Source organism: Solanum tuberosum, unplaced genomic scaffold (assembly GCF_000226075.1).
Source record: "Solanum tuberosum cultivar DM 1-3 516 R44 unplaced genomic scaffold, SolTub_3.0 scf00277, whole genome shotgun sequence".
Taxonomy (NCBI): domain Eukaryota; kingdom Viridiplantae; phylum Streptophyta; class Magnoliopsida; order Solanales; family Solanaceae; genus Solanum; species Solanum tuberosum.
In genome coordinates, this window is record NW_006239197.1 from 267,480 (window position 1) to 291,879 (window position 24,400).

The 24,400-nt window shown below is 36.3% G+C and overlaps 1 protein-coding gene across 5 annotated transcripts; it reads left to right on the forward strand.

The window, feature by feature from the left end:
* The first annotated feature begins 299 nt into the window (after positions 1-299).
* LOC102596358 (nuclear pore complex protein NUP160) lies at positions 300-23,805 on the forward strand. Of its 5 annotated transcripts, none has more exons than XM_015313949.1 (27): positions 300-633; positions 1,686-1,818; positions 1,930-2,194; positions 2,452-2,512; positions 4,170-4,327; positions 5,254-5,348; positions 7,178-7,282; positions 7,376-7,479; positions 8,250-8,370; positions 11,436-11,618; positions 11,727-11,919; positions 12,049-12,617; positions 15,040-15,202; positions 15,863-16,134; positions 16,216-16,403; positions 17,804-17,880; positions 17,996-18,321; positions 18,498-18,566; positions 18,653-18,965; positions 19,075-19,203; positions 19,530-19,638; positions 19,729-19,794; positions 19,893-20,028; positions 20,119-20,226; positions 22,439-22,579; positions 23,178-23,351; positions 23,438-23,805. In XM_015313949.1, exons 1-27 carry the CDS (start codon positions 443-445, stop codon positions 23,477-23,479), a joined length of 4,491 nt encoding a protein of 1,496 aa, XP_015169435.1. In that variant the 5' UTR covers positions 300-442; the 3' UTR covers positions 23,480-23,805. The 5 variants fall into 5 exon arrangements, with proteins under 5 accessions (XP_015169435.1, XP_015169436.1, XP_006358490.1 ...); XM_015313950.1 differs by having other exon boundaries at positions 7,382-7,479; XM_006358428.2 differs by having other exon boundaries at positions 301-633; positions 15,875-16,134.
* Positions 23,806-24,400: the final 595 nt, after the last annotated feature.

Consider the following 24,400-nt stretch of genomic DNA (forward strand, 5'->3'; position numbering starts at 1 on the left):
AACACAAAAAATTCATATCGCATGTCCAAACAAAACTTTAACTTCATATTATGATATCATATCATGATTTTATATCGCAGGACCGAACAAGCCTAAAACTCTTCAACACTTGATTCTTTCCTCTCAAACAGGGCATCAAATCAATTGTATAACTTATTAAATTAATGCAGAGTTCTCCAAAAAAAAAAGTTGAGTAATTTGAATAAGACATTCTAATATTGCGTATTTGTGATGTTAAAAGACCGAAAATACTGTCCAAACGGCACCGTAACGGTGATTTCCTATTCAATAATTTTCCCCTAATTTTCCCTCCTCCCTATAAACCCCTGCTGTAAGCAAAACCCCCAGTCTCTCTTGTGGCCCTTTTCAGTTCCCACCCCCATTTTCTATTCCGGCGTCTTCTTCAACCCAAGAATTGATTGATTCTTGATTCACAAGAACAATGGGAAGTCGGTCGTGTTTAGCAGGTATGGAGGTTCCCATTATTGGCAGCGATTCCGTCAAGTTTGTTCAACTCTCCCTCCCTTCTTCTACTTCCGCTTCCGCTTCCGCTTCTTCTCCTACTCCCCCTAACGCGGTAAGAGACGTCGGTTCTTGCTCCATCATTGGGAACCCTCCCGCCTATTTCACTTGGTAACAGATTTGACCCTCCTCATTCTATTCATTTTACATTACAAACATGTATGAATTCACAAGTAATCTTGTGTATGTGAATTTTAATAATTGATTGTTTTCTTTTTCTTTTTCTTCTTTCTAAATTAGTGCATGTACTTCTTTTGAAAATAAGTGTACCCTTTCTGGGTGTGGGTTTGAAATATGAAGTGTATCTGGTGTTAAAAAGAAAAGTTTATCTATGTAATTATACGGTTTTGAGTGTCTACTGAAGTGGGTTGTTGTATGGTGTCAAGAAAGACAAGTGATCTTGAATTTCTTGAATAGTAAAACAGTCCTTCTTGAACTTTCTTCATACTTGTAATTGATCTTGAATTTCTTGAATAGTGAAACAGTCTTTCTTGAACTTTCTTCATACTTGTAATTGGAAATCAATTATGAAACTTAAGTACTCCTTTTTTATATTGTTCTTGATTCTTGAACAAAGAACATATTTCTGAGTGTCTACTGAAGTGGATTGTGTATGGTGACAAAAAAGACAAGTGATCTTGAATTTCTTTAACAGTGAATCAGTCTTTCTTGTTTTAGTTTATCCAAAGAAGTTTCTTCATACTTGTAATTGGAACTCAATTATGAACCTTAAGGACTTCAGTTTTATATTGTTGTTGAAAGAAGAACATATTTGTGTGATCCAATTGACTGTGAGAATAAAGGTCGGTGGATTTTGAGCCCAGCCTGATGGGCAGTGGGCTTTGTCCAACAGGATAGAGAGGATTTTCTTGGGTGAGGGATGTGATGTAGTTCCTTGTGTCAATAAAAAAAAAACTAAATATTAAATAGTGTCATAAGAATATAAAGTGATGGAACTTCTATCTGATCAGCCGTCTATTGTACTAAGGCTCTGCCTGCTTTTGGATTTGGAGTTAACAACGCCTCATCTTTCTTCTCTCATGTCCATATTTTCAAGCTATTTTTTTGACATTTTTCCCTTGTATGTGTTCGGTGTAGCATATTAATCACCATGGTATTCTTCTTCACATACTAACTATAATGGCTGAGTTCTGTTGCTACAGGAAAATTTGCAGAAGTCAGCCAAATGTGTTGGAAATAATGGAGTTCTGTGGTCATAAGGAGTTCCCAAAAACAGGATTGCAAATTGTATTCCCAGAAGCACTTTTTCCATTTGCAGTCATCTGCAAAAATGAAGTATGCCATTTTGTGCCGGCTTTATGCTGTTCAATATTCTTGTTGGCTTAATAGTTGGCAAAGATTTTCATGAATCATTAACAATTGTTGATTCACTCTTGGTTCTTGTAGATGGCATTTTCTTCTGTCAAACCATATTTGCTTCATGCCATGACAGTGTCTGGGGTTGCCTACCTTATTAAACTTGAAAACATCTCCAATTATGTATCTAGCTCCCATTTGCAATCTGATGATTTTGTTGACTTCAACACTCATCCTCATCCTCATCAAGGAGCAGCAACAGCAGTGGCAGGAATAGCAGAACTGATGGTAGTTGGAAGAAGTGATGGATCAGTTGGATGCTTCCAGCTTGGCATCCTTGACCAACGAGCTCCAGGTTTCAAATCCTTGTAAAATTTTCCTTCAATTTGTTATTCTTTTTGGATATGTTTTTTTTCAAGTATCTGTAACTTTTGCATCTCAAGGGCTGTACTTTATGATTTTGAAGTATGGATTCTCTTATCCTTTTGTCTTGTCACTGGAGTTACTTTAGCATACGAGTGGCATCTAGATATTTTACTTTTGCAATCTTGTTGCACCTACTCTTTGATCTTTCTTTTCTCCTCTTCATGCTGACACTTTGTAAATTGATAGGCTTTGTTCAGGAACTGCGTGATGATTCTGGTCTTGGTCGTTTGTGGGGAGTTTTGTCAAGGTATTTGCTATCTCAGTTAAGGAAATGTAGTTACACATAGAAACCTAGTTTGAAACTGGGTTTATATCCTTTCTTCTGAGTACAATCCTTTTAATGTGGCATTTTGGTTAGCTTTGCCTTTTGTAGCTCGCCTTAGTTTCTGATTACGGTGTTCAAATGCACACTGTCCATGTACTTAAATTATTTGCAGTTCGGTGTGCATCATTAAAATTTATGGTTTGTAAGATGAAAAATAATTGAGTTCTAATTCATAAGAAAGAACAGTCATCAACAGAAGTAACAAAATGAAGTATGAAATCTTGAAGTAGAAATGAACGACAACCCTTATATATCTGAGTAGACAACTCAAGATACTAAAAAATCTCAGTGGACTCATTATTGGAACAAATAACAAGAGTGTAGATGACATGACTCACACTTTAAAGAAGACAAAAAGACTTGAAATTGCATTCTACAATTTGGAATACTTTTGGATGTCCTAGAGAACCATGAAAAAGAACATGGGACAGATAAAGTGAAAGTAACTGGTGTCTTTAGACTAGCTAGCCGAAACAAACCTTGTGATTCATATTCTATTTCAATCACCTGCCTTGCATTTTTTACACAATAGAAGCAACTATGAAATCAAATCACAGAACAATTGAGGTTTTTGATTAGTGTACTATTAATTATATGGACATCTCGGTAAAGAATTGAAGGTCAGTGAAGGAGGATAGTGAGTTCCACCTATTCTTGTAGTTACTGTATTGCATAAGCTAAGGCGGAATTGAAAAAACCGCAGGATAGTTTAAGGACATAAAAATGTATTTGTTATTAAAGATGTGGTCAAAGGTACAGGGGTCGAAATCCCATGGCCCAAAAGTAGATCACGTGATATAGGCAATGGAGTTTCAGGCTGGGTTGTTTAAGTTGTAGATGAGGATCCTCTGGCGCTACAGTGCCAGCCTTCTGCCTGTGGCATTTCCGTCTTTGCACTGCCGCTTCAGAGGGCTGAGTCTGCAGCTACTTGCTGGAAATTGTGCTACTCTTGTGGTCTTTGAAAGCTGCAGGCCTGCAATCTCAACAGAGGTTCTCAATTTTGTCTTTTAACTGCAAAACAGCTGTGTAGTCATAAATTTCTTGGACTTCTAATCAATATTTGACCTAAACAACTCTAAAAATTAGCACAAGATCAATTATAGAGCTACTTAGACAGTTAAATCATTGCTAGCATGACCTACTACAATTTTCACTCAAACTATATAGGCTTGGTTTTTAATTAATGAATGTAAGATAAATAACTCTAATTTTTTAAGTTTAATTAATTAAGATAAAATTACTCTATTTCTTAAAGTTATCAGTCCTTGTATATTGGGAGAAAAGTAGTGAAAGCAAAATGTGATAAAATTAAAGAGGAACTAAAATGACTCCAGGTGTGTTGCAAAAGATGCTGTAAATTGATGGTTTTATGATTTTTATATATTTACATACGAAAACTAATGGCTTTACTTGAAAAACAGCCTTTGATGCCATTCCTATGAAGCATGTGGATACCCCCCCAAACCCAACCCAAGAGAAGTGAGACCAATTCAGCTGCTGACTATATTTTTCTAGACAACATGTTTCTTCTTGTGCATTCTGGTTTACCCCACCTTTACCATCTATATCTGATTTTCAGGGGAAGGTCAAATGCTGCAGTGCAGGATCTAGTAATATCGGAGTTTCACCAGAAAAGGCTTCTATTTGTGCTTCATTCTGATGGGAGCTTACGTGTGTGGGACCTTTCAAATCGTTCCAGAATTTTCAGTCATTCTTTAAGTGTTTCACCATCAGCAGGTAATTTATATCTTCTTTTATATTTCCATTATTTTTCTGCTTGAGCTGATTAATCAGTTTCTCTCGTGAGCATTTGAATTTTTCTTTCTCCAATACAGCGTCACTGTTTTTCTCCTTTGATGTGTGTGCGCGCGCTTTCCCAGTGGCCCCAAAATTAGGTCAAATTTTCCTCCAGGGAATAGAGTGGTGGAGGTAGGTAGAAGGGGATGTGCCTCAAGTCCCATGCACGGTATGGGAAGACATGTCATGGACAACATGTAATAAGAAAACATTACTATATATACTCAACGGATCAGGGTTTTATTTGTAGATGACTTATTAAGAATATTGTGTAGACTTCTTCTGCAAGGTTTAAGAATAAATGAACCGCCAATCTGCTGGTATCCATTTAGGTATCAGTACTCCTTTAGGTATATTTGGGAGAAAAGAAAGGAAAAAGGAAGTGTAGGAGAGTTAACTTTGTTCCCCACCTTTTTTTCCTTTTTACCTTTTAAAGCCAGATAGCTATGCAAGAAGTGCCAAAAGCTTCCCAACTAAGCCTTGCACGACTTTCTGGGTTTTTGAGGGGGGAGGTGTTTGTTTCTTACATTTACTTTCTAAAAGCACATGCAAGAAAAATATTTTCCTTTGCTTTGCTGCAAATTTCCCAAGAAGTATCTTTCTAGCTACTTTATTGACATCCAAGAGAAGCCATAGCCATTAGAAGTTGTGTCTCTAAACTTTGGAGTCTGTGATGTAATTTGGAGAATTTAGAGGGAGAGGAGCATGAAGTTGTTTAAAGGATAAGGTCTTTTCTTTTGAAATTGTGAACATCGTGCTAGTTCATACTTAATTGGTTCAGTCTCTCCATTTTCTTTTGCTATTACATAGGGTTCTTAGTAATGCTTTCAGCTTTATGTAAGAACTTTACTTCATTTTTCATTTAGGATCCACTTTTGTAAGGATATGTGTGGGAAACGAGTCAAACGACCACAACAATCCTGATGCAATTACTATGGCAGTACTACAAAAAGATGAATCGGTTAGTCCTTCCCTAGTTTATTTACGTGCTTTCTGCAAATCCTCATTTTTCTTGGTACTTTCTTTTGTATCAGTTGGGTACGTGCTACATACTGCTTGTTACCCTGAAGACCTTTTCCCAATATTCTGCATAGTAGTGTAGATATGATTGAAAAAATACTGTGCAAACAGCTACTCAAAGTAGGAAAACACTCATTTTTCCTGTCTCATACTTGCATTTGCCTTGTGCTTGTCATTTCTTTATTAGGCGGTTTTCATAGCACATAAAGTTCAGCAATAACCTCCAGCTTACATCAGATATGTGCTTTTCATTGACAAGTAAAACAAGAAGACAATATTGTGATATGTTCACTTGCTATTGTATTTCTTTTATTCATAGAAACCAAAATTGTTCATGTGTACTTCTTGGGTTGTGGGGGTGTCTGCCTTCATTTTTTGGGGCATCTTTTCTCTGATTTGGTGCCTATTCACCATCTTGGCTACACAAAGTTCGCTGATTTAGCAAGTCAGTTTCTTGTAGCTACGTCATCATGCTTGGTTACTGTGATGAGATTGCTCATGCACCCAAAACATTTTCGTTTAATAGCTCTTTTTGTAGAATTGCAATATCATTTGCAAAAAAAGTATTTAGGTGTCTTCTAGCATAAATACCAAATCTTTGTTTCCTTTCATTTTTGAACAAATGTTGCTAAATCTCGAGGAGTTCCATCATTTTATTTGGTAGTTAATACAGTATTACCTTGTTTTTCGGTGGTTAGTATCTAATGCAACCTTCTGTCAATGTGATATTATTTGGTAGTCATCATAAGCTCTATAGTTTTTCGTATGATAATGTGACTGGTAACAAGTATCCTTGAATTAGAAAGTACTTGTTAGAAATTGCTACATTTGTCCCTGATAGATTGTGTAAGGTTTCCCAAGGGACTTGAATGGTTTAGGCTATTCCACCTGTCTAAAGGTTTTGGGGTAAATACTTATATTCTTTTACTACATTGTATCGGAGCCAAACTTTGGTGAGGACATTTGCTCAATGATTTTTGTTGCTATACAAACCCCCTCCCCCCCCAAAAAAAAAAAAACTCAATCCATGGAGCTGCTCTGGTTTTTTTTTTTTTTTCCTTTTCCGCTGATATTGCTCCAGGTAAACTCATTAGCTTATCTCTGTCCTCCAACTCTAGGCCTGTTCCTGTTGAGCCTCCTCGCTTCCTACTTGCAGGATAAATAAAGATAATAGTAAAACAAAACAAAAAGGCAGCACAAAACAAAAACCAAGTCCACGTGCAAACCCTAAAACTGGGTTACACGTGCCGTATTTGCTTTAAAGATATGGCGTCACTACCTCTATGGTGAGCATTCTGACTTGTCTACGGATCTCAAAAGCAGGGTGTTAGAAATGCTAACTTGTTTCTCATTAGTTGTGTAAGGGTTCCTAAAGCAATTTAAATGGTCTTGGCTAGTGGATTTAGATGGACCCTATGGAGTAGAGGTGGCTCTCACCACCGATAAATGGAATTTATTCCCATACGTTCTATGTGATTTCTTGTGCATTCTCATCATTTACAACGTCCTGAATTGATCGACCAGCCGAACAAGTTATTAGGTCTGTACTTGTTCATCATTACTGGGACTGATTCTTGTTTCTTGCAAGTTCTTTAGTTTTATCCTCCTCTTTTTTTAGCTTCTCAAACTGGATGTTTTGAATACAGATTGTTCAGTATGGCCAACAGTAATGTTGGTTGACTTGCTCTACTGTTGGATTTTCAATTTTTTCCCCTTATTATGCCTACAACTTTAGCTTTAACTTCAACTTGTTTCTTTGGGTTATTTAAGGAAGTTGGCACAGCAGTGATCTCTTTATATAGCCTTTATTTCAGTACTGGGGACAGAATTAACTTGTTACTGGATCCTTCGACAAAAAGCATCTCGTTGGAAGAGGTAAAGAGTTTTCTTGTAGGTTCTTCTTTTGAAAAAGAGCAGCTTGTTTTAGGGAATCGCTACTGCAAGTTATGTTTGCTTACTGTTCTTTAGTCTCAGGGGGACCTCATTGATATAAAACTTACTTCAAACAAGTTGTGGATACTCAGAGAAAATGGATTGGTCATGAAGGAGTTGTTTTGTCAAAATAGGAATGAGTAAGTTCTCTTTTTCTTGAAAGAGTGTGTTTCCCGTTGCCTGGTCTGAAATAGTATATGATAACTTTCTTAACATGGTCTCCTTGTATATTTTGACTGGTAGATGGTTCGGTGTGTTTTTGCAGAGGATTATGTTCCGATGCAGATTCTCTTATACAGGAGCTTTTCAAAATATTAATAAAATTATTTGCCTTCAGAAAAAAAATATTTATTTTCTTGAGTAGGTGAAGACTCTGTCCCTGGCATCCCTTTCTTCTCCTTCATCTTCGGGCAAGCGGGTGATTTCAGTTGAGCAGTTTTACAGATTCTGTTGAGTTTATAATTTGTCATTAGACAGTGTGCTCTCTCTATCAACTTAAGCTTTTTGATGAGGATCACACACTTCAACAAAATCCTTAGGAAGAAATGGTGGTCAGCCTTGTCTAGATTTTATTTCTATCTCACCATTTTTTTTAATATTTAGATTGTATGTACAAAGAGTGCTCTCATTATTTTGCTTAAAAGGTCGACTATTTTTCTAGGAGAGGCTGTTGTTGGGAGGAGAACATACTGGTTACTGATCAAAATAAATTGTTTCTAATGTTTTCTGCTTTTTTTATTAGGATTGTCATCTCCTATGCATTCATAGTTTCTTTTATGTTAATAAATAGACATACTGGTCACTGATCAAAATAAAAAAGATGCATGTTGGTACATTTACATTGTCTGCTTCTTTCAATGGTTTTGCATCTTGTCTTGGGGACAACTAATTGTCTGATTTTCCTTTTCAGGGAATTAGCTTATTGCTATTCTTTACAGGATGCATTTGTTGCTGAGCAGCTGTTTCAAGGCTCTGAAAATTCTTCAGATGATCTACTTTGGCTTTCTCACACAGTTTTGTCATCTTCAAAGGTGCTTTAACAAAACAATTTATGTCTCTCCATGTTGATATGTTCCATTTTGTTTTGGAGTCATTTGCCTTTTCCGCCTGTAGTTGTAAAACTTCTTCTGGAGCTAAATTTCATTTTATGTATAAACATTACAACATAACTTTAAAGTTATATGTAGTATCTTAATTATTATTTTTTTGAGAAGGTTTAACTGGTATTATAAACAAGAGAAGTACACCAATAGTTTGCTCCTGTAGTAATTACATCAAAAGTATATAGGAATAGCCAAAATAGATCTATCACCTATGTTCCTCATAAACAACCTAAAAATAGGGTAATGTCCCCCGAATCCTTAGGTACGGTACGGATACTCCAAAAGTAAAAGGTTGCTAAACAGTTCATTCTTAAACTTTGGAAGGGAATGCTCTTGTTCTCAAAACATCTCTGATATCTCTCCCTCCAAATTGTCCGCCAAATGCGGGCATGGACAATCTTCCATCTCTCCTTGTGTCCTGACTGATTTCCATCTCTATTCCAACATGCTAGGACTTCTGCAGTATCTTAATTTCATCAATAAATGTTATTGATCTGTCAGATTAAGCATGGATATTATTGCTAGTGAGCTGTATTCCCTTTGCTTACCTCTTTTTATCTTCGAGTTCTTGATTTTTATTTTGTTTATATTTTTGTTTACCTTTTATGCTGTGTGGGGCAGAGGGAGAGGGTTCTTGTGAAACCAGTTGACTGTTCTGCGCCTGCTAACCAGCTTACTGGTATTGGTTGAGTATTAACGAGTCAATTGGGCTCACTTTTGCATGAATGGGAAACTACCTTATATATGAGTCAAGTGGGTAAGCTGTCTCACTTTAACATTGTGTATAAACTGAAGATTCTCTTGAGGTGTTATAACAGTCCTGCCTTCAAGTCAGCATTTTTTTGAAATAGGTAACTTTGTATTCACATAAAAGAACTCATCAACAAACTGATGAGGGTGGGATTTACAAACCCCAGGGGGTGCCATCATACTCAAAATCCAAAAAATATACTTTCAAAAATTTACAATTGGCTTATAAACTCCACAAAGCTATCTACTTACCTCACTAAATCTTGCTTACACCAAAAATACAAAAGACCAAGACATCTCGGCTTGATCTCCTGCCTTCAAGTCAGCATGTTCTTTTATAATTGATTCAGTAGGAGATTATATCATAAATGACATTTCACTAAATTGCTTCCCTAAATTTTTTGCAAGGGTGAGATTTTTGTTTGATTCATCATCTAAACATATACAAATGAGTGATCTCATGATCTAAATAGCTTATTAACGATGTTACAAATAAAATGCTTATTAGGCAAGTGTTGTAGCAAAAAGCTAGCAGATAAAGAAACAAACAGAAAGAAGCTGATAAATAATATAGAATGAAGAGTCTGAGTGAAGCATTGACAGTTTTTTTCAAAGGAGAAACTTGCTGTGGCAGTTGGCAAAGGTCTTGAATCGAAGAAGTATCTGTAAGTAGTCAGAATCCAAAAAGTATGTGTAAGTAGTCAACCTTCTCTGCTGATGTTGGAAATTATGTCGTTAGTTGATATGGTAGTTCAAGAAATTGTGTGATTTAGGCTTCACTTTCTTATAGAAGCATACAATTCTTAAGTTTCTTCTGTTGTAGCTTATGATATGTTCCTCATGGGCACCTAAGGGTGTGGTCCGATGGTCAATGAAGTGAGTGCTCACCTTGGAGACCAGGGCTCAAATCATATTGCGGAAAAAAAGCACTTGGTGATTTCTTTCTATGTGCCTAAGACTGGTGGGCAGACTTACCAGGTATATGTGCTTGTAGACCTAGCATATATTTGGTGGAGTAGTCGAGGTGCGCGCAAGGTGGCCTGATACCACTTTTAATAAAGAAAGGTTCCTTGTGAAAGTATACTTATCAGCAAGTGAGCGTCACAACTGTCTCTATTTAATAATACTTGTTTTGCTGCTAAACCAGTAACTTAAGCTTCCCAACTTTGTCAAAACTACCCCAAGAAAAATAAATTTTAAGTGCTAAGCTGAAGCTTGTTGAAAATCAATACTTCTAATTTTGCCAGTCAAGTACTTTTTATCTTGGGCTACTTTTGCTCTGGGTTAGTAAATTCCTGAAGTGAAACTGTCTAGAAAAACAATCTAGGCATCTTTTCCCTTGATCAATAAGTTCTTTTGCTTTTGATTTTGACAGATAGCTCAGTTGATATAATTAGCTCATTGAATGGGTGTAGACATAAAATAGCAGACTAATTTGTGATCTATAGCCCCTTGCATTTTTAGTCTACCAAAACATTTACCTATAGAAAGTATATTTAGCTCTAGGTCTCGCAAAAGTCTATCATTTATGTTCAACAACAACAACTAACCCAATGTAGTCCCTATCATTTATGTTCATTATTAAAAAAAAAGCTTATCATTTATGTTACAGCTGATGCTATCATAAGTATCATTACACTATTCACCCTTGGTGAAGAAGTTATCAGTGAATGGGAAGAATTTGCTTGCCACATTCTAAATTCCCCGAATCCTCAATCATGCCATTGGTTCAAAGGTGAGGATATACTCACTGTAAGAATATGTAGTATAGTTGGTACTTGGTAGTGCAGCACAGTCCTTTTGATATTCCAATAGTGCATGTTATTGGACATAGCCTTTTAGATTTCGGTCTCACAATGGATACTTTGGGCATAATATTGTCTTTTCTTTTTCCTTTGTGTACATGATTATCAAGTAGAAACCACCTGAGTAGTTTGACGATGCTAACTGAGTGGATTGAAGTGATTTATCATGAGATAGAAAATTATGATGTGTGTATCCCTAGCACGAACAATCTCAGATTTCTAAAGCTTCTAGCTTAGACGATGTAGGCTACAATATTAAGTTGTATTAATCCCTGCTGAAGTATATGAAATATGTATTGCTTAAAATTGTCTTTTTGGGTTCTCCGTTGCAGGGAAAAACTTGTCTTTATTTACATATTATTCTCAGACTTTTGGCAAGTATATTCTTCTCTGAGTATTACAAATGGAGTTAATCGCCACTTTCTGTAATTATTGCAGGATCAGATTTCTCCGTTTGTATCTTCTATTTTCCTACATAGGTTGCTCCTTCCGGGTGTTTATCATAGAAACGTTCTTCGGGTAACATTACGAGATTTTAGCAAGCACTTCACTGATTCCGAATTTGACTCTCTGACTGTGGATGGACTGAAAAATGAAATTCTGTCAGTCATTCAACACGCGGTATTTTCACCTTCATGTGGATTCGTGGAGAGCTTCTATTGTTATTTCCAGGTTTCTCATATATTGTATAAATTTCATGATTTCAGTACTTTTTTCTCCTTTTTCAAGGTGGGAGCTGATAGTCCAATTTCAGTACTTCAGAGCTGGAAAACCTTTTGTACCTGTTATTACAATAATTGGTGCAGAACAAATGTAGCGTGTGGTTTGCTTATTGATTCAGCCACACAAGCTGTGGGTGTAATTAGAAAAAACTCAGTCTCCATGTGTCGTAGTCTGGAGGACATAGAGCTTCTTGTTTTTGGTGCGTCAAACATATATATTTGTTATTTTGAATTCTAATCTCCTTACTTGTTTTGTCTTACTCTTGTTCAAATGTACGGTCATTGAAAATTTTCCTTACTCAATTGCTTTTAAATTTTTACGGCCTCAGGATCTTCCGATGAACATGGAAATACAATATGCTCTAGGTTTGACTCCTCTGATAGTGATCTTGAACGGGAAATTCTTTTGGAAATACTGCAGTGTGTTAATATTCTCAGTCAACAGTTGGGCAAAGCTGCTCCTGCCATATTTTATGAGTCTCTTCTTAGAACACCAAGTTTATCATCTGAAGAAGTCATTCCTCGGTTGCTGAAAAATTTAGAAAGTGGATATAGCTCATCAATGGCACTCCATGTATCTGAACTTGGAACTGATGTAGCATTGGATAAGGAAATTTCCTACCACAAAAGACTCAGAAAATTCTCAGTAGATATGTTTTTATCCCTGCACAATTTGTGCAGTAGAGCTACCACATGGAGGAGCGTTTTGCATGTTATTGAAAGCTATTTGAAATTTCTCGTGCCTCGAAAATATGAGCATAACTTGGAATCTGAAGGACTCTTCACAGTCAGCATTTCCCTTACAGTGCAGGCGACTTCTCAGGTTGCTAAAGTGATGTTTGAATCTGCATTGGATGTGCATTTGCTTCTAAGCTACATGGTTAACAGTAGCAGTCAGGTGTGTGTTACTTTTGTTTTTGGAAATCATCAATATCCATAATTGGCTATTTGGGTAGAAGTTAATATCCTCCAATTGTTGTTACTTCTTGTTCTATGCTCTATTTTCTACAGTCTTGGTTTTGCAGTACATTAAAATATTGAAACACCAAATTGAACTATTGCTTCAATACCATTTCTTGAATGCTAACACATCTTCCCTGTGCTCATTTAATTGGCCATTGCTGTTTGTGTAGTGGGTAAATTGCAGACATCGTTGTGATGTAAAATTTTAGAATAATTCTTTGTTCTAAAATTGCACTCCAGTTTAATAAAGGGTCATATTAGTGACCATGACCTAAATGTTTGGAGCTGATGATCTGGAGCCCCTCAAACTTTTGTTTGTTTTTGATGACAAGGGAAACCGCAGCCGCTACCCTTTGGGCGCGCACAGGGGAAAACCCCTGCTCCTATGCAATAGCTCGCAAACCACATAGGAGAGGTTAACCCACACTAGGCATGCCCGGTGCGACGAACTTCGACCCAGAAGGCAAACCCCTTGCTTTCGTTGGCAAGGAGTTTCGAACTTGAGACCTCCAACATGGAAGTCCCAAACCCAAACCACTGGGCCACCCCGAAGGGTAGCCCCTCAAACCTTTTGAAGATTGGGATTTCCCTTTCAAACCTTTTTTTTGTTCAATTAACAGCTCTGGAAAAAAAGTTAGTTGCATTATTCATTCTCATTTTTAATTGCTTTAGCAGTTTTACTACTGATAATAAGCTTCAATTGCAATATCATTCTTTTATGTATGAACAATCAGCCTGTTGTTTAAAAATCGAGAATAAAAAACATAGTTGAGGGCATAGAAGAAAAGGAAAAAAGTATCATTTAAAGCAAGATAGTGTGAAATAGAGCAGCACAAGAGAAGTAGCAGAAGACAAGGTTGATTACTATCAATAAGGTATTACGTTGAAGAACGATGGGAAGAAAGTCAAAATCTAGAGAAGTAGAGAGACAATTAGTAGAGGAAGTGTTGTCGCAAAATAGATTTAAAAAAGAGAAGAAGAAGACTAAGAAGTCTGACTGCACCTTCAGAGAAATTGTTAAATTAGGTCTTAGGCCTAACTCACACCCCAAAAGCTAGCTCAAAGGGAGGAGGATTGCCCAAGCCTTATAAGGAGTCCACCCATCTCATTAACCACCGATGTGGGACTTTTGTCATTCTTTAACACTCATAAAAGCAAATATAAATCCTACTCAAGAGAGATTCAGAGATCTATCATTATACTCCAAGAGTTGGTGGTCTAGTCTTTAGATCCCTTCTTTGGATCAGAATGACTGGAGAATTTTCAAAGGCTATGGTATATATTTAAAGAGAGAACAGTATAAACCTACTATATGTGTGAAGTGTGACAACCAACTTAGTGTCCAATGTACTTCCATTAGATTAGGAATTTGGTTGTGGTTTATGGCATCAATATCACTTAAGTCTTAATAGAGCCAAGATAATTTGTATCTTGTGGACGTTTTCCATTTCTAATAAATGAATATACAACCTCCATAGTTATTGGTGATATTTATACCGGCTTCCTGTGGTTGAGGTAGGTCAATGCAAATGGAAAAAGTTTTCTTAGTACCAAAGTAGCATAAGGCCTTATTTCTCTCCTCCTCTTTCTCTCGCATTTTTTTTCATTTATTAAAGTCAGATTAAAAAAGTGAGGGTAAAGCATAAGAAAGGAAAGAAGTTAGAAGGGCACAGCAACCTTTAGGAAATTTGTTGGCTTGTAAAAGAACTTGTATGAATAGGAGGTTGTTGTTGTTCCCATTTTTTGATAAAGATCCCTCTAGAAACTTGTTATGAATCAATTGGATAGAACTTTCAAGTATTGAAAAGTTACATTGAATTTCTCTATTCTTAGCTCATACAGTAGTAAAGATGGGATGCTCATGTGCCCAAGCATACTGTGATGCTTTTTACCCCCTTTTTGTGCAAGCATAGTGTATATTTTGTTTTGTGATGCTAGATACTGCTGATCACCATAATCATGGAAGTATACTGTGTTTGCGGGAACTGTTGCAACCCCTCTTATGAAATTCACAACAAACATTATGATTTTATAATACCTTCAGATGTGTTTAAGTAATGATTAGACAGAATTAATTGTTGTCTTTGAAGCTCCATATATCTGTGTTTATAGCTTAAAAAATAATGAACTGGACATATTATATTCTGTATTAGATATTAATTTTCCCAATTCCAGATACTTCTGCAAAGAAAATAACAATTCAATCATTTTTGTGTTTGTATGGACATTCTTATTTTCTTTAATGTTGAGTTAAAACAATAAGCTTATGAAGCTGTTGGAGGCTTTTAGATATCAAATAGGATTATGGTGCAATTTGTCTTTTGACTATCAGGATTTCAAATGTTCTCTTTTTGCAGATTGGCATGTCAGAGGATGAGGTTTCGAAAGTAAAACTTGAGTTAGTTCCAATGATCCAAGAGGTTATTACTGAATGGCATATCATCAATTTCTTCAGTACCACACCATCTGAATCTCCTCTTCTTGAAGACTTCAGCAGTCAACTTTCATCTTTACAACTTGGTAGGTGCCACTTCTATTGTGATGAAAATCAATATAGACTCTCTTAGGTCGACTGAAGACTTATTGCATGCGAGAATGTATCTAAGCAGACTCAATTAAACTTCTAGGATCTCTTCTGTGGCCCTGGCAGTCATAAAGGAAATTTGAAGGACCATCATTTGACTGAAGGTCGATGCCAATATTATTCGTTAGTGGACACAGTTTAAAGCTGTAAAAAAAGTTTTACAGAAAGGGTGTAGCATCTTGAGGAGCATTGCAAAAATTTGAGGGAGACCTTCAGTGGGAGGGTGGTTGCAACTAAATTGGGAATGCTTTACTTATTATTTCAGTATTATATCTTCTAATATCGGAGTGGTATGCGTGGAACAGAAAGAAATTTAGTGATAGTGTTACGATATAAACAAGCGTTTATATCTATATTTTTAAGTAAGATTGGTGACTTCTACTGCTTATTTGTCTGCAGTATGTATGTATAATCATCGCAAGTAGAGAAATAGGATACACGTCGAGGAGGTTTTGAGCTTTTTCTTTTTGATGAGTTCCACATCCATGACATTTTTTATTTTTTTTAGTGTTTTTAGTCTTCCTTTCTGTAACTGGCTTGGTGATAACATTTTTTGCTTATCTAGATTGATTGTTATGGCTTTACATGTTGTTTAGTTATGTCTTCAGATGGAAATGTTGATCGGAGATCATGGAATGAGAAACTTGGTAAATCTGAATTCACATTGGCCTTTATTCTGCTACTTGGAGGTCATAGTGGGCCATCTTTTGGACATCTTCCTGATCCCAACAGTCTAAGTAAATCAGTACAAGAATTTGCTAGCTGGATAATATGGGGGAGAACAGAAGCAGAACCGTCTGTTTTCTTCAGTCATTCGATAGGTCTTGCTCTGATGTTGCTTAGACATGGGCAATACGATGCTGTTGAGGTAGGTTGTCGTCATTTTAATTTTACTCTACCCAAAAACACTTCTTAAGATCTTACTGAAACAATTTGTTCTCTTATCCAGTATGTACTCAGTTTGGTGGATACTTATTCTCGCAAGGAGAAGATTTGCCAAAGTCTTCAGAGCGATGGTGGGGAGTGGTCCACTCTGTTGCATCTTCTTGGTTGTTGCTTTATTGCACAAAGCCAATGTGGTTTGCATGGAACAAAGAAAGAAAGGAAAATTTCTGAAGCAGTGCGGTGCTTTTTTAGGTATGTGTAGGTTTCAATTAGAAGTATCTTCTTGTTCTTTTATAGTCACAGCTATGAACTGGAATATCTGCAAGAAGATTGTTTACAGCTACAGATCAGATCTAGTGTTTAGTCTGGGGGAGGGAATAAATGGTATGCCGAGGATTAAAGGGTAAACTTTTGTAACTGAAAATAGGAGAAAATTGTGGTCACGAAGCAAATTCAGTAGCCAAGTAGAAGATTTGAATGTTGAGGGCATGAGGGTGAGATAAAATCAGAAGTGAGATTATCCAATGGTTACTTTTGATACTCACAGTAACTGTGGTGAGACTTGTTGCTGCTTGGTAAAATATGTCCTGACAGATTTCTAGAAGACATTTAAGATGCTTTGCCTTCCTGGGAGCTGATAAGCTCTATTTTTTTTTTTTGTAGTGCTTGCATCTTCTTGATGCTTTTTGTTAATAGTATCCTTCTTATTTCATCAGGAAAAAAAAGAGAGAAGACATATAAGATGCTTCGATGCATCACCGTAAAAACTGTTGGAGTGCATTTTGATTAAGAAAAGAACAGATAGGAAATGGATATCATGGTCTAACAGCAAGAATCTAGACTTTTGTTCTTTTCTAGTAGCCTCCACAGGTGTTGTCAGACAAAAAGGAAAAAAAGATGTTTATAATCCCTACTAGCTTCTGTAACTTTTAATTAAATGACCTTTAAGTGCACTTCTTGATGTAGGCTGCATAGTTGCTTTTAGTGAAAGATGGTAGAGTGAGTAGAACCTCTTTATTCCCCATAACTTTTGGTATGGTATTCTGACATGTCAAATTTTTAGCCAACAACTCAAACAAACTGTGTAGAAAAATCTAAACAGAAAAAAGAATTTTGGAGAATTGTAACATTCTATCATTTCGCATATCTCTTCTTCCGTTTTCAGGTAAGCAAAAAACAAAAAGGAATTCTTGTTCTGGGTATAGCTAACCATATACTTTTCACTCGGACTTCTTCTTTTATTGTGGTTGGGTTCACTGTTCTTGGTAATAATTGCTCATCTTTATTGTCCCTTCTCACGTTCCAAAAGTTAAAGAAGTAAAAAAAAAATAGAAGAATTGTAGACTATAGATTTAGAACAGTGGAGTTTGGAGTTCATCTGAATATTAGGTTTAGTACTATCCATGTACTACTGTGATATAACACAAAGTTACCAAGTTCAAAATAAATAAATAAAAGAATTGACACACAAATACATGACACACAGTAAAATTAGAGCCTTATTTAAATTTGGATTGCCATGACTATTGTACATTCTCATGTTCTTGACTTCTTGTGTGGAAATATTCTTTAAGTCGTACTTCGCAAAAAAATAAAAGAAAATTCCTGAACTGGTTCTTTTATGTCACACTGCTTTATGCTTATGCTCTCAGAGCTGCGTCTGTTGAAGGAGCTGCCAAGGCTTTGCAAAGTTTGCCAAATGAAGCAGGATGGCTACACCTTGGTTTCTGTATGTTTTTTGCCAGATCTTCTTGTAATTCTAGAAGAATGCTGTTATTTCATCTGTATCTTTGATTCTTTAAATAAAAGGAAGTGAGCTTACTTCATTCCGTTATGTATCCTAGCTCAACAAGTCTCACCTGCTGCTTGGAAGCTTCATTACTATCAATGGGCAATGCAAATATTTGAACAACATAACATGAGGGAGGCTTCCTGCCAGTTTGCTCTTGCTGCACTTGAGCAAGTTGACGAAGCTCTTGGATCTGGTGTTCTTGATGAATCAGCAACTGCTGTCAAGGGACGTCTTTGGGCAAATGTCTTCCAGTTCACTTTAGATCTAAACTATTACTATGATGCGTATTGTGCAATCATTTCAAATCCAGATGAGGAAAGCAAAACCATTTGTCTAAGGCGATTTATAATTGTTCTATATGAGCGAGGAGCTGTGAAGGTTCTGTATCATTGGTCTTTTCTCTTTCCTGTTCCATCCTTATATAACCATTTTTATATTACCTGTTCTCTTTTTTACTTTTTTATATGTGTTTTTCATTACCTTCTTTCTGTTTACACTGTTAATAATTACTTGGATCGCTTATGCTAGTTGTTTTTACTTTTCCTTTCATCCAGATTCTTTGTGATGGCCAGCTACCATTTATTGGCTTGTCAGAGAAAGTGGAGCGAGAGCTTGCTTGGAAGGTTTGTAATCATTTCATTAACTATAAGTGTTTTAATGCATGGTTTTGCAGCTTCACAAGGCTCACATTAAATCTTAAAATTTGTAGGCTGAGCGTTCAGATGTTTCAGCCAAGCCAAACCCGTTCAAGTTGCTCTATGCGTTTGCTATGCAGAGACATAATTGGCGGAGAGCAGCGAGCTATATTTACTTGTATTCAGCACAATTAAGAATCCATGGTGCAATGCGAGATCCCCAACGACGATCCTTTATTCTGCAGGAGAGGCTGAATGGGATTTCTGCTGCTATCAATGCTCTACAGCTGGTTCATCCTGCATATGCTTGGATTGATTCTCCACTTGAGGAAACTTATTCTAATATATATCCAAGTAAAAGGGCTAGGATAACCATGGAAGAACAGCGTAAATAATATTTCGAGATTTATTTGTCCTTAAAGATCATTTTCTTTTTTTCAAACTTTCACTACATTTTTTTGTTTGGTTATGTCTAACCTATTGCCTCCTTTTCCAGCTCCTGGTAATGGTACTCAGTCTCAAAGGCAAAGGTCATATTTAGATGTTGAAAAACTTGAGAATGAGTTCATTCTAACGTCAGCTGAGCATTTGCTGTCATTAGCAAATGTCTCTTGGACTTTTGCTAGTAAGTTTGATGCCATGTCTTCCCTTGTTTCTAAGTTCTAAATTTGCTGTTTATTTGGTTACCTCAATGTTTTCAAATTTGAAGCTTAGGTTTTGAGATACTCTCTGGCTTATATCTTCGTATTTTCATTCATTTGCTGCTGGCTATTATGTCATTTTGGGAAACATATATCGTATTGAAAAAAATTCCTTAGAGTTGTGCAAACAAGGGAGATTGTGTTACTAGTCCGTTTATATGAAATGGAAGGTCTCAACGCAATGAGATTCAAAATTAATTTTCCCTTTTGTTGTTTTACTTTCCTTTGACAAAAGCTTTTCTCCTTTCAGAAATTGAGACAGCCCCAACTGATGTGATTGACCTTTTGGTTGAATCAAGCTTGTATGATATGGCTTTTACAGTAATTCTGAAATTTTGGAAAGGGTCAGCTTTGAAGAGGTATGTTGTTTTGGGGTAGCTTCAAGAGAGGTTAGTAACCCCCCGTGGTTCGTAGGTTTTTTGACTTGCAACACTTTTGCTACCTCTCAGGGAACTTGAAAGAATTTTTGCAGCTATGTCATTGAAATGCTGCCCAAAGAAAGCCTCATCAGTTGGGTAAGCTATTCTTAATTTTGCTTTTCTATATGCATCATTTCTGATTCCTCTCGGTGCCAGCTGTTTTTCTTAACATGTGTCTGATACCTATTACTCAGGAATGGTCACAGGATGCAGAGTCTTCTTTTGACTTCATCACAGGATGAGATTGTTGTCCGTGGATCGCCTAATGTTGGTCCACCTGCACAGGAATCTAAAGGCAGTAGCCATTGGGAGACACTTGAGCTCTATCTTGTCCGTCTCTTCCTTCTTTCATAACTAATTTTACCTGTTCAAAGCAACTATGCTCTTCTTTTAGTTTTGATGTCCGTAATGTCACTGCAGGAAAAATACAAAAAGTTTCATGCTAAATTGCCTGTCATTGTTGCCGATACTCTTCTTGCTGCTGATTCTCAAATTGAGTTGCCTCTTTGGTTGGTTCAAATGTTCAAGGTAAGTACAAATTCATTTGATAAATGAGGGCCTATCATCTAGTCTCTGCATATAGTGTAATGCTTTTATTCTGTTAGTTTGTTTGATGTCTAAAGTAGCCCTATCATCTGGAGGATGTAAAATTATTGACCTTACAAAATATTTTGGGTTTTCTATTTGTGGTAAATTCAAGGGATTAGAAATTTGGTAGCTGTTCTAGTGAAAATTCACGAAGAGATCAGAAAGGTTGAATAAGTAAAACTTGTCAACAAAGGTGTTTTTGGGGGGTTGGGGTGGAGTTGCTCTGGTTAAGGCAACACTCTTGAGCATTTGTGTTTACTAATGACCATATTTATAGTTCTTGCATCATTGCTATAATTTACAATTAAGATAATGAGGGACTTCTTTGGGATGGGATGGACTGAGGAAAAAAACATCTGATTAGTTGGGAAAGATCACAGCCCCGGTCAAACTAGACAGGTGGTTGCTGAATGCTACATATATGTATGGATGAGTTTGTAAAACGGGATCATGAACAATATTAACTCCTCTCATGGTTCATTGGCTTCTCAATAAGGAACATCAAAACTTGTATGGCTTTTGATATAAGTCGAGAATGTGATACAAAAGGCTCAGAAAATTTCCTTTGTTTTACCTGTACAAAGAAGAAATTAAGTGTTGATAGTTGATCTTTTTGTTGTTGTTGAAAGTATGTCTAAAAATTGTTATATTTCTACAATAAAGCAACCACTGTTTCTAGTAAACACTATCTGTGCAATACATTGATTGGTAACATTACCCACCCCTTCCTAAAAGTAAATATCTTTTTTGCTCATGTGGGAGAACTTTTGTTGATTGAATCGGGTGCGATAATCCTATTCATGTCCTGATCTAGGGTTCAGATTTCGCATCACATAAATTTTAGGATTCAGGAGTATGGATCTGAGTGCAGATACAGTTAAATGAGAAAGATTATTATAAGCTAAGTTGCTCAGACTCGGGTGCGGGTGTACGATACGGGTGCGGATCTAGAGGCCGGATCCTTCATGATCTAATTTTTAAGATTTGGGGATATGGATCAATGTGTGGATACCGGTGCGGGGATTTGCCTAAAAATAATTAAATATCTAAAAATAGAGTTATAAAACCTAAATTATGAGATATTATGTGGAGAACTTGAGGAACATTCTGGAAGGAGATTAAAGGAAAAAGAGTGACATAGAAATTTCTATATAAAAGGTATTCCATTTTCTTCAATTTCACCTTAGCTTTTGTATTGATTACAGAATTCATTAAAACTGTCCAGATTTTCCCCATCAATTTTGGTCAAAGTACCCAAAATTGGTTGACCAAATCAGACATGGATCCCACACTACACCCACACCTATGTCGTGTCGACACGGGTGCGGCACCAAAAGGGGAGAGTCTGAGCAACTTAGATTATAAGTCCTCGTGCGTCATCCCTCCTTCGGGTTGACCCAGTGGTTTGGGCTTGGGACTTCCATGTTGGGAGTCTCAAGTTCGAAATCCCTTGTGTGCGAAAGTAAAGGGTTTGCCTTTTGGGTCAAGCTCGTCGCACCGGGCTTGCCTAGTGCGGGTTACTTCTTCTATGTAGTTTGCGAGCTATTACATAAGAGCGGGGGTTTTACCCTGTGTGCACCCAAAAGATAGCGGCTGCGGGTTTCCGTTGTCATCCAAAAAAAAAAAAAGTTACCTTACTCAAAAAAAGAAAAGAACAAGAGACTATTACATTATCATAAATTGATAAAAGATGAGAGTAGTATCGATTTTATTTCAGGTTTCGGGGATATGATAGAATATGAGTAGAGGTGATAAGATAAATAAATAAATGTTTATTACAACATATTTAAGTTTATATTTCAACATTTATTAAAGTTAATAAATTAAAGCTAGAATAATTAAATTCCTTGTGAACACTTAATATTTATATTTTATTCATAAGTTATCTCGTATATAACAAGTGTTGTACTTTATGCAAATATGTGTATGTCAAACTCAAATCAAACCAAATATGATGTGGACCCCACCCACATCCCCCTACTCATGTTGGATCGACACGGATGTGGGAAGGAATTCTTAGCAGCACAATCCGCAATTTGTTTTTTCTTTTTGGCCAAGTAGTTTTGATGTAATATGTGTTGCTTATCTTCCTAGATTTCTTCAATGTAAAGTTAAGGTCTGATATTATTTTGATGATTCTATTTGGACATAGGATGTGCCAGCAAAGAGTGGTGGGGGAATGGCGGGAAGTGAGTCAAACCCTGCTTCTTTGTTTCGGCTATATATTGACTATGGTCGTTATACTGAAGCAACTAATCTGCTTCTGGAGTACATTGAATCATTTGCGTCACTGGTGAGTTTCTCATCCTTATCCACAAAGCATTTGACTGTGAACGGCTGCTGCAAGGGTTTTTATTATTTGTCTTGAAATTTTGGCTGCTGTTTCAGTCAAGTAACCTGCTAAGGTTCAATATAAGACTATAGCACTTGTGGTCATTTGCTGTGTTTAGTGATGCTGAAGAAACATTGTACTGGTATCACCTCTCTGAGAGGACTTCTCTGTCCTAATGGTTTCTGTTATGGAATAATAGTATAGGCCAAAGGATATAGGGCTCCCATCTTAGGGCTTTATTCAAACACCCGTTCTGTATGATGGCTATACACATTCTTGTGTTACATAGTTTCCAAATTATTAAATGCACTTGATGGATAAATTTAGCTGAATTTTTAACATGTAGAGATCAGTATTTAGTAAATGACACATCTAAAGTTCTATCTACAAGTACAACGAGAATAGAACACATGTTAAGACACTCAACAACACTTCATGACATTGATTCTTTGTGCACTAGTATTATTTATGCATTATTTATTGATTGCAAGGTTAACCAATTCTATTCTTGGCTATGTGCACATTCCTTAACAGCACCATCTGTTTCCATTACCTGCAGAGACCAGCTGATATTATTCGTCGTAAGAGGCCATTTGCAGTTTGGTTTCCCTATTCTTTGATTGAGCGTTTATGGTGTCAACTTCAACAATCTATCAAACTAGGCCACATGGTTGATCAAAGTGAAAAGCTGAAAAAGTTGTTACAGGGCTCTCTCATGAACCATCTACATCAAGTATGCTTTACTCTTAAAACTAGCTTTCTGAGGTTGAATCTCCTTTCACTGCCTTAACGTATCTCCATTTTGTTTCTTATCTTCAGCTTAAAGTGGATTCAGATGATGTGATGTCTTCTGTTTCCTAGTCATTGCTGCCAGTTTTCCGATCTGTTAGCTTACGTGAGCTATATGCAGGATGAAAATCTGCAGACACAATTTTTAAGAAATCAGAGACAGTAGCTTGTATCCCCATCCTTCCCCAAACATGGGATAAGATGAAAAGATTTATTCTTGTTGCGAGTCTTAACATAAGAAGCTGTGTGTAAATTCCAACTTGGGGCAAATCATCAGCCTCTCACATGGTCAATTCAATGAATGTATCAGGTGTAATTTTGTAAATTTAACTTGGAACTATGTAATATGTAATGCTCAAGTGCTAGAATTTCTCTTTTATGTGATGACTTATTTCCAAGCTTAATGTAGCGCTAAAACCTGAATCTAACTACTAACAAGATAATTGACAACAGAAGTATAGTTTATAATTTAATAAATTCGCAAAAGCTAGTCTATCTTCCTGTATTTGTGTGTAATATAAAAATGTAGTATTAAGGAAACTTGGAATGAATAGTTCTTTAATTGTAGCACACGTTCAACTTCTAGATGAGTTGAATAAAATACAAAAATATGGCTTACTGGCCGCAGTATTTTCTTGACACGACTTATAATGTTACAAAATTGAAAATGAAGTTGAATTTCAGATGCTATTCGTGTTATTTTAAATTTTTTTTATCATTAAGGTGAAGTTAAAGATCTATGTTTAGACAAACATGAAGAATTATAAAAGGCGGCCTACTTGTCAAATTTGCCAAACTTAGCCATTTGCAATTAACCAAGTTCATAAATACTCAAAATATTAATGAAACTTATATCTCTAAATTAAATGCGATGCAGAAAAGTGTAGGCCAGTAAAGAATGATGCAAAATCTTTTATAAAGAAGCATTATCCACCCAAAAGTTTTTTTAAAAAACTTACTTCCTTTACTACTAAGCAACCCCAACCTCTTTGG

Coding starts and splice junctions, on each gene's coding strand:
- LOC102596358 (XM_015313949.1), top strand. CDS start 443: ATGGGAAGTCGGTCGTGTTTAGCAGGTATGGAGGTTCCCATTATTGGC. Junction 18,322..18,497: donor ATGAGCGAGGAGCTGTGAAG/GTTCTGTATCAT, acceptor CCTTTCATCCAG/ATTCTTTGTGATGGCCAGCT. Junction 18,966..19,074: donor GATAACCATGGAAGAACAGC/GTAAATAATATT, acceptor CTCCTTTTCCAG/CTCCTGGTAATGGTACTCAG.